This window comes from Enhydra lutris, unplaced genomic scaffold (assembly GCF_002288905.1).
Source record: "Enhydra lutris kenyoni isolate GAN:26980312 unplaced genomic scaffold, ASM228890v2 scaffoldscaffold46, whole genome shotgun sequence".
Taxonomy (NCBI): domain Eukaryota; kingdom Metazoa; phylum Chordata; class Mammalia; order Carnivora; family Mustelidae; genus Enhydra; species Enhydra lutris.
Window position 1 is genome coordinate 5,114,563 of NW_019154130.1, and position 12,116 is coordinate 5,126,678.

Consider the following 12,116-nt stretch of genomic DNA (forward strand, 5'->3'; position numbering starts at 1 on the left):
CAGCCAGGCCTCCCCACGCCTCTCGGGCCCTGCCCTCCGGTGGGTGCCAAGGCCCTGCTCTCTCCTCCCCAGAGGACCTGTCCGACTCAGAGGAAATATTCCCCAAGGACATCACCAAGTGGAACTCCAACGACCTCATGGACAAGATCGAAAGCCCTGAGCCGGAGGATTCACAGGGTACCTGAGCTGGGGGCGGTGGGGTGCTTCAGGATCTGGGGAGGGGGCTGCAGGGGCCAGGCCCCTCCTCTCCGACCCAGCTGCTATGCGGTGCTGGGCATCCGAGGGTCCCGCGTGTCAGGGTCACTGCGTCGGTCCCGTGGGCCCGGGGCTGCCCCTCGGCTCACGGCTCCCCCCACTTCCGTGTTGCAGATGGTCTCTACCGCCAGAGCGCCCCTGAATTCAGGGTGGCCTCCAGCGTGGAGCAGCTGAACATCATCGAGGTGGGTGCCTGGGGCTGGGGCAGAGGGCTGGGGGCTGTGCTGCCCACGGCCCCGCCAGGCTGCAGGGGGAGGGGGCTGAGCTCAAAGGACGGGTCCCGTGGGGTGCAGAGGCAGACCTCGGCGCCCACCACCTCACGTCCTCGTTGGCCTAGGCGCCATCACAGAGAGGCCTGGGGGCTCCTTTACTCCCCGCCCTGAGAACCAAGAAGGACTGCAGACAGCCCCCAAAGAAGGCCTTGACCCAGCTCCACCCATGGAAAGTGAAAGGAGAAACTTGCAAATTCCAGACCAAAAAAAAGATGTTCACCTTGTACCCAGCCTTTCCGCATTTGCTGAAGAAAATAAGGTGGAAGGGGGGGATGCAAAAGCCGTCTAGGCAGAAGTGAGTGGCAGCCGCCCCACTGGGGCCTCGTGGGGGCCTCAGTGTCCAATAAAGCTATCTTGGCAGAGCGCCTGTGTCCGCTTCGGGGGTTCTTTGCACAGGGCTCAGGCCCCTTCTCCTCCTCCAGCTGTGGGCGGTCAGAGCTGTTTGCACTGGGGCTGGAGCCAGGGCCCGGCGGGGCTGTCCATACTGTGGTCACCTCACGGCTCTCGCCCCATGCTGCCCAAGGTGGAGACAGCACCTCCAGGAACTTGGAACCCCCTGGGGAGCTCAGACCAGCTGCCAGGAAGGAGAAGTAGCGTCCACACCGCCCTCCCCGACTTGGGGTTTTCTACTCTGGGGTCCGGGGTCAACGTGGGCTTTTCTAGAAGGCAAAGTGGGAAGAGGGGAGTTGATTTCCAATGGCTGGTTAACGGCAAAATAAACATATGGAGCCCCCTCCCCACCTAGGGCGCACACAGCTCTGACGGCCCTCAGGAGGGGCAGAAGGGGCCTTGGGCTCTAGGTCTGGCTCGGGACGTGCGTGGGAACCCAGCACCGGTTCTGGGCACGGCCATCTAGAGTCAGATCCCTTTGCTTGCAATAGCCCCCGAACCGGAGCCTCCCCTACCCAGCCTTGGAGCGGAGGTACGGCTTTATGGAGACACTGACGGGGACCCCGTGGCTCCCAGGCCCACTGCTGCATTGTACCTCCCCCAGGGTCTGTTCCTACAGGGTTTGAGTTGAGTCTTGGGTGGGGTGTGCCCTGGAGTTAGGCACGTATGGGAGTAGAGCCGTGTCTCTAATTGGCCTCCGGGAGTCCCCGAACAGTCCCAGCCTCCAGTGCTGGGTCACAGGAGACAGGCACAGGCCTTTCACTGCCCACCCTTGCCCGTCCCGGGTTTCTGAAGACCGCTGGACTCCACCTCCCTAAGTGGGTGATGGTGAATCTGCCCTGAGACATTCCTTCCTTGAGCCCCTGGCCTGGCCTTTTGATAAGCCCTTGACGCAATGTGGCGGCCCCTCCCGGCTGCTGGTCCGGGGAGCTGGGAGCCCCACCCTGCCCTGCCCGGGCTGTGAATTCATTCCTGCCCAGGCCGGCCAGCGGTGGTCAGCCCTCATGTGCAGACAGGAATCATTCCCAGGCTCTGCCAGGTCTGTGATCCTGCCCAGATTCCCGTTGCCCACAACTGGCCAATGACCGGCCTCATCCCAATCTTGCCTTGGCTCCAGACCCTGTACTGCCCACCAGCCTGCCTTCCTCGTTCGCTGCTCCGTGGCTCCTGGACCAGCCCCGTTCCCTTGTGTTTCCTGGCAGCCTCACCAGCCCCTGGGTCCAGACCGCGTTCTGCCCACTCCCCACCTAGGCTCCGTGTTGGCACTTGGGTCTCATTGCTGCCCCCGCCTACACGCCATCCTATGGCCCAGTTCAGGGCCATTTGTCCCCACATGGACCTTCCAGATGGTTTTTGTCCCCTCCTTGTCCCCCACACACCTGGACATAATATGGACATGGCACATCTCCAGTGGCCTCTCCTGGGCCCTGGTCCTAGCTCCCGCAGTCACACACCAGAAGTTAAGGTGGAGAAAGGCCCCTGGGGATGCAGCCACAGCCGGGGTTGGCAGGATAACACTGAATTGGTGGCAGAAACTCTGGGTTCCGGGGCAGCTTGGCACTGATATGCTGTGTGACATTGGACAAGTCTCTCAGTCTCTCTGGGCCACACCCACCTCAGCTGTAGATAGAATAGTTCCAACCCCGTGCAAATGTGTACAAGTCTCAGGTCTCACTGTGACCTCACGTGCAGGCCTGACCAGCAGGAGGTGGGGTCCTTAACCCCTCCTCAATTAGGGGGGTTCAGACAGGTGCACCTATGTCCCCTCCCTGCTCTAAGATGCTTGGAGACCTTAGTCTTAGAGTCCGGGAATGGCAGCACAGGGAACAGAAGGGAAGCCCGGTATAGATGGGAGTGAGCTCAGAGCTGCAGGCCCTGTGCCCTGCATCACGGCCCGCCCAGGCTGAGGCTGCCCTGGGGCGCAGACACATGGAGGGCAGGCAGGCTCCAGAGCCCCACATAGAGCACCCCTGAATTCAGGGTGGCCTCCGGTGGGAAGCTGAACATCACCCAAGGTGGGTGCGCAGGCGGGCAGAGGGCCCCTCGCCAGGGCTGGAAACTGCCACCTGGGCCCCTGATGGAAAGTGGAAACCGAGTGGGGGGAGCAGAGCTGCTCATGGAGAGGGAGAGGAACCATCTTGGCCTCCCCAGGGGAAGGGGTTGAGGCTGCCCACACCAGGCCCTGTAGCTGAGGAACTGAACTGGGACTTCAGAGAGGGAGCATTGGGCCAGATCGCCCCCTGCCCCGGGGTGACACGGGCCCAGCAAGGAGCTGAGTCCCCGGGGAGTTGACACCCCGCCAACCCGTGCAGGACGAGGTCAGCCCACCCCTGGCTGCGCCGGCCTCCAAGATCCACGTGCTGCTGCTGGTGCTGCACGGAGGCACTATCCTGGACACGGGCGCTGGGGACCCCAGCTCCAAGCAGGGCGACGCCAACACCATCGCCACCGTGTTTGACACGGTCATGCGTGTGCACTACCCTAGTGCCCTGGGCCACCTTGCCATCCGCCTGGTGCCCTGCCCGCCCATCTGCTCAGATGCCTTTGCCCTCGTCTCCAAGTGAGTGCCTGGGACCCAGACCACCCATCCCAAAGCACCTGGCCCCTAGGGTCAGGCTGCTCCCCCAGCCTCAGGACCCCCATCCAGATGTCCACACTTACCATCCAGCCCATTCTGTCCAGAGGCAACAAAACCTATGCAGATGGTTGGGCTTACAGAGGAGGGGCCCCAGGCCCAAGGCTGAGCCTCAGTTTCCCTATCTGAGGTGTGGGGCTGTTGACCTGCCCCTGAGATGCAAGGCTTTACTCCCCAGCTCTGTTACCCAGCCTTCCAGGGCCTGGCCCAGAAGCGACCCCATGAGGTTGGCCCCGTCACAGCTGAGGCTCTCCAGTGGCAGGCCTGCTGCCCTGTCAGGGAGGGGCCCCTGGGGCTAAGCTGAGCCACCTGCTCTCTCCTGACCGGGCCCCCTCCCCCAGCCTTAGCCCCTACAGCCACGATGAAGGCTGTCTGTCCAGTAGCCAGGACCACATCCCCCTGGCTGCCCTGCCCCTGCTGGCCACCTCCTCACCCCAGTACCAGGACGCGATCGCCGCAGTGATCCAGCGGGCCAACCTTGCCTATGGGGACTTCATCAAGTCCCAGGAGGGCATGACCTTCAACGGGCAGGTGAGTGGTGGGGCAGGAGAAGGGCAGACAAGCCCCACGGGGTGGGGGGATGCCCTCCCCAGATGGGCCCAGCAAGTGGGGCAGGTGCGCAGCCTCCAGAGCCTCTCCACCTCCAGGTCTGCTTGATTGGGGACTGCGTCGGGGGCATCTTGGCGTTCGATGCCTTGTGCCAGGGCAACCAGCCGGTGTCCGAGAGTCAGAGCAGCAGCCGCAGGGGCAGCGTGGCCAGCGTGCAGGTACCACGCCCCTTGCCCCAGAGTGGGGGCATCTTCAGCACCAACCTGCTAGCCCCACACCTCCCCCAGGCAAGGGAAGGGAAGGGTGGAGGTTGTCAGCGCAGGTACCCAGAGCCGTCGGGGTGGGTGCGCGGGGCCGGTGAGCTGCTACGGTGGGACCGAGCCTGGAGCCCATGAGGCTTCAGTGGGCGATGGAGCAGGGTCTGCACCGTAGGGAGCAGAGCCCTAGGAGGTGCAGCGGGCAGCCCCTCTGAGCGTCCCAGCAGGAGGGGATCTGAGATCCCTCTGCCTCCGAGCAGCACATGGCCTGGGGTCGGGGGGCTGTGTGAGGCTGCGAGGTCGCTGAGAGGTCCCAAAGGCCCAGGCGGCCAGTTCAGGCAGGAATGGAAGCTGTTGGGACTCAGCCAGCGGGCTAGGGGGACAGGGCTTCCCCTCCCTGGCGTGGGTGAGAGGCCAGCTGGGCAGGGGGGCAGTGGCCCTGGAGTCGGGAGGGAGAAGACTGAAGCCAGGCCCAGGTTGGTGGCCGCCGGGCAGTGAACCCGCATGGGTCTGTTCCAGGACGCTGACCTGCTGTCCCCCGGCACCATGGTCAATGTGGCCCAGGGCGGCAGCGGCGGCCTGGAGAGCAGTCGGCACCTGAGCCGCAGCAACGTCGATCTCCCCCGAAGCAATGGTGTCGAAGACCCCAAGAGGCAGCTGCCCCGAAAGAGGAGCGACTCGTCCACCTACGAGCTGGACACCATCCAGCAGCACCAGGCCTTCCTGTCCAGGTGCTTGGGGCAAGCGGGGCCCCCAGGCCCGACCCTGAGGCCGTGGCCAGGGAAGGGGGGACCCCAAGAGAGAGGGATGCCTCAGAATTGGGGACATAAACCTCGAGGGCTGACGTGAGGGTAGTGGGATGCCCAGGCACTCAGCCTCGGGTGGCCTGTTGGGTGCTGCTGGGGTCTTGTACACACCAAGGGCCATCTTGAGCCCAAGGGAATAGCTTGTCCAGGGTGGGGCAGAGTTGGGGGGCAGAGCCCATCAGGGACATCTATTCTAAAGGCAGTGGCACCCAAGAAAGGTTGGGACCGGCTGTCACCAGAGGTGTCCCAGCAGGTACTGGGCAGCCACATCTGCAGGACAGCTCAGAGGCTGAGCCTCATGTGGGCCTGATGACCCCCAGGGAGCGCTTCCATTGGGAGGCTGAGGGCAAGCCAGTGCTGAGAAGGGGTATAGTGTGACCTCACGAGGCCCCCATCCGCAGCCTCCATGCCAGTGTGCTGAGGAACGAGCCCAGCTCCCGCCGTTCGAGCAGCTCCACCATGCTGGACGGCACAGGGGCTGTGGGGAAGTTCGACTTTGAGATTGCAGATCTTTTCCTCTTCGGGTGCCCGCTGGGGCTCGTCCTGGCCTTGAGGAAGACCGTCATCCCTGCCCTGGATGGTGAGAGCTCTGAAGGGGCAGGACAAGGCAGGGGGGTATATGAACCGGGTAGAGGGTCTCAATGGACCCTTACCACAAGGCCATGGCCACATCCCAGGCCCCTTCCTGCATCAGCCTCACTTCTGCCCTCCCCAGCACGGGCCTGCTGCTCTCCTTTGCTCCTATTCCCGCAGCTCAGACTGTGGCCCCGATCTCTGGGCTCCTGTTCTTCCGTTTCATCTTCCAAGCACCTCTGGGCACTGAGGTCCAGAAGGGAAGGGCTGCTCGGGTATCAGACGGACATAGACCCAGTCTCCCGGGCCCAAAGTCTTCCCATAAGGAAGAGATGGGAAGCCGGACTCCCCCAAATCCTCCCCAGGTGCCTGGCTTCCCAGTCCCAGAAGGGCTGTGGTCACGCTGCCCTGAGACCCTCATCAAGGCCACAGGGACGGGGGTGTGACATGCCTCTGAGCAGCCTGTCAGAGCAGCATTCCCTGCAAGGTGTCCCCCCGGCTCAGCCAGTGTGGCCCATGGAGCCCCGGTGTCCTTACAGGGGCCGTGCAGGGCCCATGTTACATCCCCAGGTTACAGAGCGAGAAACCGAGGCTTAGAGAGGTGTGGACACTTACCCAAGAGCAAGTCAGAGGTGGCTTGTACAGAAGCAGAGACTTAGGGACAGTGCTGTCTGGCAACATCATCTGTAATCACAAGACACCAGAACCGCTGTCAACGGTCCGCAGGGAGCCGCTGGTTGGCTAAATCCCAGCCCGGCCCACCACGGAGGACACCCAGGGCCCAAGATGGGGGTCCGTGGAACTTGCAGGGCTGAAATGAAGGACGCCCACATTTTTGTGTTCTTGGGGGAGGAGGGGAGGTTCAGAAGCATGGCACCTGTTCCTATGTGTGTGTTTAAAGGTGAGACATCTACTACTGCTCCTTACGCTTAGGGTCCCCGTTCCCCCGGCAACCGTGACCCGCTAGGAGAGCAGCCCCATCGCACAGCCTACGGCCCCACCCTGCTTGGTTTAAAACAAATTTGGTTAATAAACAGACATATACCAAACCAGAGAGAGGAGCTTTCGGAGGCCCCCTCCCATAGACCCGGCCTCCTCAGGGCTCTGCCATCCCCCTCCCTGCCCCCCGCCCCCGCCCCCAGTCTTCCAGCTGCGGCCAGCCTGCCAGCAAGTCTACAACCTCTTCCACCCTGCCGACCCGTCTGCCTCCCGCCTGGAGCCTCTGCTGGAGCGGAGATTCCACGCCCTGCCCCCTTTCAGCATCCCTCGCTACCAGCGCTACCCGCTGGGGGACGGCTGCTCCACGCTGCTGGGTGAGAGGCCCTGGGGTGGGGCGCAGGGTGGGGGGGTGGCCCGGGGCCCCTGCTGGGCTGGAAGGGGCAGCCTGCACTGAGCTCCTCTGGGAAGCTGGGTGCCTGGTGTCTGTCCGAGATGCATCAGCCAAGGGGGTCAGGGCCTCACCCCCGGTGCGGGAGTGGGGGACAGACTGGGATGAGGATCCCCTCCCCGCTGTGAGGACCCATCATGACAGTGGGTGGCGACGGGGTTCAGAGCAGGGTACTTGTGTGAGGGCTGCTGCCCATCGCCCACTCTTGGCCCTTCCCGGGAAGCCCCCATCCACACCCCCTGTCCTCGAGTGTGTCCTGGAGTCCTGTCACGTCCTGGTCCTCAAGGAACCCCCCCGTGTCCATGTTGGAGGAGCGAGTCTGGACTGCCCATGCGAGTGTCTGTTCTTGTCCTCTGTTCTCTCCCATCTGCCTCCAGTCGAGACAGTGCAGAGAAACCCCGAGCTGGTCCTGGAGGGTGGGCCCCTGGCCCCTCTCCCCCCAGGGGACGGCTTCCTGGAAACCAGTATCCCCGTTCCCGCGCTCACCTGGCAAGACGGGCCCCGTCCGAGCCCGGGCTGTGCTGAGTGTGTGTAACACCCCCGTTCGTGGTGGCGTCTGCTTCGCTGGCTGACTGCTGGTCCTCAGGGACTTCCCGTGCCCTCCTTGGCCACTTGGAGTCTGTGGGACAGTGGTGTCCCATGGAGACCAGACAGGACAAGTCCTAGGGATCAGGCCTTCCACACCTCCTCTCTGTACACCGAGAGCCCGGGAGCTCAGAGGGCAGAGCGGCTGTCCTGGGGTCACCTAGCACGGGTGTGAGTCCAAAGGCTCCATCTCCCATTTGTGAGGCTGGAGGGGACAGCTAGGAGAAGGGGTGAGGCCTCAACCCTCATCCCACCTGCTCTGCTAGAGAAGCTTCCGGTCCCGGTGAGGGGTCGATCCAGAGTCCCACTCCTTCCCTGCCTGTGGGGGTCCAGGCCCCTCATGTACCCACCTACACGGGGTCCTCGAGCCGAGCCCCCACTCTCCCTGCTCTGCCCTGGCCCAGTCACACCCTTGGCACCCACTTTGTCCCCAGACACCCATTCAAGGCTGGTTCAGTATGGCCCGTGTGAGGGACAGGCAGGGAGGGGCTTGCCTTGCCCTTAGCGCCCAGCCCTGGGCATCCCCCAGAGACCGCTTCAGGCCCTCCTGTTAGCACCCCCAAACCCAGCTACAATGCCCTGCAGGTCAGGCCTGCTAGGCGGAGCCCAGGAGGCTGGGAGGGCTAGGGTATCAGGAGCTGTGCTGGGTCAGATGGGTGGCCAGGGGGGGCATGAGCCTGGCCGCCTTGCCTCCCTGCCTACTGTGTCTGTGTCGGTCTGTCTGTCCGTCCCTGCCCCAGCCCTCCCTTCTCTCCCACCTCAGCTCTGTGCCCTGCCCTCTCGGCCCTGAGCAGGCAGGCCCCGGGCATGCTTGGTCCCCCCCTCACTGCCAGCTGTGCTCAGATGCCACCGCTCGCCTGCAGGTGGAGGGGTCGGCCACGGCTCCAGCCCACCCTGCCCGGGGCATGCTGGGCCCTACCTCCTGCTGCTCAGGGGGCCGGTGGGGAGCTGGGCTGGGGGCCCTCTCTTACCCACTGGTCTCCGGCTCCTGTCTACCTGCAGCAGACGCACTCCAGACCCACAACACAGTCTTTCAAGAGCACGCGGCCCCCTCCTCACCAGGCGCAGCGCCCGCCACCCGAGGCTTGCGCCGAGCCAGTGAGATCAGCATCGCCAGCCAGGTGTCGGGCATGGCCGAGAGCTACACAGCGTCCAGCATTGCCCAGAGTGAGTGCTGCGGTGGCCTGCCCTCCCTGCACCCTCTCGTCTGTCTTAGCAGGGGGTCTGCACTATGCACTACCCTCTCCGCCCCCCACCAGCCCCGCCAGCCCCGGGGTGGTTGGCGGTGTCTGGAGACAGCTGGGGAAGGCATTACTGGCAAGCGGTGGCTAGTGACCGGGGTCTGCTCGACACCCACAACGGCCCCAAATGTCCAGAGAGGACCCTGGAGGGAGGGAGTGTTCGAAGGGGTGGCCCAGCAGGGCCAAGTCCAGGCAGGAGGCGATGGGCGTGGGAAGAGGCGTCCTAGCCCCGGCGCAGGGGTTTGAGGGAGTGGGGACGTTCTCCCTGAGGAGGAAGCTGTGGGCTGTTTCTGGACAAGCAGCCCGACCCCGACGAGCCAGAGAGCAGCTGAGGGGAGCCAGGGAGGCAAGACCTCAGCGTGGCCTCCTTCGCTGCTTGGCTTCTCCGAAGCTTCTCAGCAGCTGCAAGTGGAGCCCGGGTCAGCCCCTTGCCAGGGCCCAGGGCCAGCTGCCCCCTCCGTCCTCCCAGACCGCGTGATCGGGCTGCACCTGGGTTGAGGCCGGCATGAGTATCCTTCTGTGGGAAGGGCGCTGGCCCTCTTCCCAGCGCCCTTCCTGGCCTGTGGTGGCACCCCGGTGGTCCCAGCGCGGCTGACCCCGTCCCGTCGTTTCGCTTCTCAGAGGCCCCGGTGTCGCTCAGCCACACCCCCAGTGTCCGGCGCCTATCGCAGCTCGCCCTGCCCCACCCACCCCCCACTACCCCGGGGTCCCCCCTACAGGCCGGGCAGGCGAGCCCCAGCCTGGAGCGGGCGCCCCGCCTCCCTGACTTGGACACCAGAGAAGGTACCGGGCGTCACACGGCCTCTGTCCACACGCGCTGTCCTCCCCTAACGAGGGTCCCTCACCGTTTCCAGGCACATCTCACCATCAGGCCCTGCCCGCTGAAGCCTAACCAGGGAGCTAGACGCTCGGGCTGGGAGGGTGCAGACCCGGGGAGGCGGCGGACGGGGCGGAGTCGGCTGGAGGCTGAGGACCACGGGATTGTGCAAGCATGCCTCGGCCAGAAGCCGGGAGAGCCCCGGCCCACCAGACAGCAGTGACGGAGCAGCCCGCGCGCAGCCGTCAGAAATGCACTTTTTTTTTTAAGATTATTTATTTATTTATTTGACAGAGAGAGAGAGATCACAGGTGGGCAGAGAGGCGGGCAGAGAGAGGGGGGAAGCAGACTCCCCGCAGAGCAGAGAGCCTAATGCGGGGCTCGATCCCAGGACCCTGGATCATGATCTGAGCCGAAGGCAGATGCTTAACCCACTGAGCCACCCAGGCGCCCCAGAAAGGCACTTTTGAACCCTTACCTGGAGCTAGGGTGTTTTCCCAGCCCCGAGTGGGAGCCTGGATTTGCACCCAAGCCTTGACACTTGGCCTGCAGGTGCTGAGGGGACATCAGGCCTTGCCTTGGGTTCACCCCTACATAACCTGTCACCGGCCTGAGGCCTGCAGGGCAGATGGGGGGCAGGAGAGGCCTGGCGAGGACGCGACGGGGCTCAGGGCAGGGGATCAGGATCTGCCACAGGACCAGGAAGAAGCCTGCCTTCCAACGGGGATTGTGCCCTCTCCCTAACTCCACACCCTCCTTCCTCACGGCCTGCGCGCTGCTCTCCACGGAGCCTCCCGCACCCTCATCCCCAGGCCTGCTGGCTGCTTGCTCGCTCCTCTGGGGTCCTGGGCCTTCCCTGCTCCCTCCTGTCACCCGGCCAGGGAGGAGGCCTGCTTTGGCTGCAGCCCCCGTCCCCTGGTCAGAAGAGGGTCTAGCCTCTGGGCTGAGCCGAGCCTGAGGGGCCTGGTGCCCTCCGAGGGGCAGCTGGTCAAGGCCCCCCCACCCCCGGCAGTTGCAGCAAAGTGGTGGGGCCAGAAGCGGATTGACTACGCCCTGTACTGCCCCGACGCGCTGACAGCCTTCCCCACGGTGGCTCTGCCGCACCTCTTCCATGCCAGCTACTGGGAGTCAACGGACGTGGTCTCCTTCCTGCTGAGACAGGTACCCAGGGGCCCACCGCCCGCTGCCCCCAGGCCCCACACAGGGACCAAGTGATGACACGGCTGACAGGGCCCCTTTCGTAGACGAGGAGGGCAGTGGGAGCTCCCAGGGCGAGCAGCACGGAGGAGCCCTGGCGGCTGGGGCTGAACGCGCACATACAGGACATGTGACTTTGGGGGGGACCAGCGGGGGACCACAGTGGGTTGAAGAGTGTCCCCCGACCCCTCACAGGCTCCCGTTTCCGGCTCCGAGGGCCGCTGGCTTCCCCTTCCTAGAAAAGGCAGCCCCAGGCCTGAGGCGGCCCGTGGCCTGCTTCTTGCCCTCGCAGGTCATGCGGCACGACAATTCGAGCATCTTGGAGCTGGACGGCAAGGAGGTTTCGGTGTTCACCCCGTCGAAGCCAAGAGAGAAGTGGCAGCGCAAGAGGACCCATGTGAAACTGCGGGTGAGGGGCCGCACAGCCACTGTCCTGCTGAGCCCTCACGAGACACCCTGCCACAGTCGAGGAGACCGAGTCACAGAGTCACGTGCTGTCTTACCTAATCCTCGGGCTGTGGGGTTGGAGCTAGTTCCCCTTCTCTAGACTGCGAGGGGCACCAAGGCCGGGTAGGTCTGAGCCGAACTTGAGCCTAGGCCTTCCGACCTCAAGCCTGTGCTCACCCTCCAGGCCCAGGAGATCCTAGCCATCCTTCCCTCCCCTCCCCTGACCCGCCTCCCTCCTCCTGTCCCCAGAACGTGACCGCCAACCACCGGATCAATGACGCAGTCGCCAACGAGGATGGCCCGCAGGTTCTCACGGGCCGGTTCATGTACGGGCCCCTGGACATGGTCACTCTGACGGGGGAGAAGGTGAGGACCTGGGGAGGTCGCAGAAGCCCCTGCCCGGCCTCCCACTGGCTGGGGAGTGCAGGCTCGGGAGGCCAGGGGCCCGCCGCTTCCTGACCAGCCCGCCTGGCTCCCAGGTGGACGTGCACATCATGACGCAGCCGCCCTCGGGCGAGTGGCTGTACCTGGACACTCTGGTGACCAACAGCAGCGGGCGGGTGTCCTACACCATTCCCGAGTCCCACCGCCTGGGAGTGGGCGTCTACCCCATCAAGATGGTGGTCAGGTGAGCGCCTCCGGGGAGGGAGCGGGCCAGGCCGGCCACCTCTGGGGGCGGGGGGGAGGAGGTCTGGTGGGTTCTAA

General features: G+C 64.6%; 1 protein-coding gene across 2 annotated transcripts in view; it reads left to right on the forward strand.

Annotated features, from left to right (window-relative positions):
• LOC111156364 (phosphatidylinositol transfer protein membrane associated 2) overlaps positions 1-12,116 on the forward strand; it is a 103,170-nt gene that overhangs the window by 86,554 nt on the left and 4,500 nt on the right. The window contains exons 8-21 of one of the 2 annotated variants that reach the window (XM_022517170.1): positions 73-177; positions 370-440; positions 3,230-3,477; positions 3,894-4,083; positions 4,200-4,319; positions 4,878-5,089; positions 5,566-5,744; positions 6,880-7,050; positions 7,502-7,651; positions 8,712-8,876; positions 10,780-10,928; positions 11,257-11,373; positions 11,661-11,777; positions 11,891-12,039. In XM_022517170.1, coding sequence (XP_022372878.1) covers positions 73-177; positions 370-440; positions 3,230-3,477; positions 3,894-4,083; positions 4,200-4,319; positions 4,878-5,089; positions 5,566-5,744; positions 6,880-7,050; positions 7,502-7,651; positions 8,712-8,876; positions 10,780-10,928; positions 11,257-11,373; positions 11,661-11,777; positions 11,891-12,039 — 2,143 coding nt within the window. Of the gene's footprint in view, positions 1-72; positions 178-369; positions 441-3,229; positions 3,478-3,893; positions 4,084-4,199; positions 4,320-4,877; positions 5,090-5,565; positions 5,745-6,879; positions 7,051-7,501; positions 7,652-8,711; positions 8,877-9,571; positions 9,734-10,779; positions 10,929-11,256; positions 11,374-11,660; positions 11,778-11,890; positions 12,040-12,116 lie in introns of both variants that reach the window. The other variant, XM_022517171.1, reaches the window with a different exon arrangement.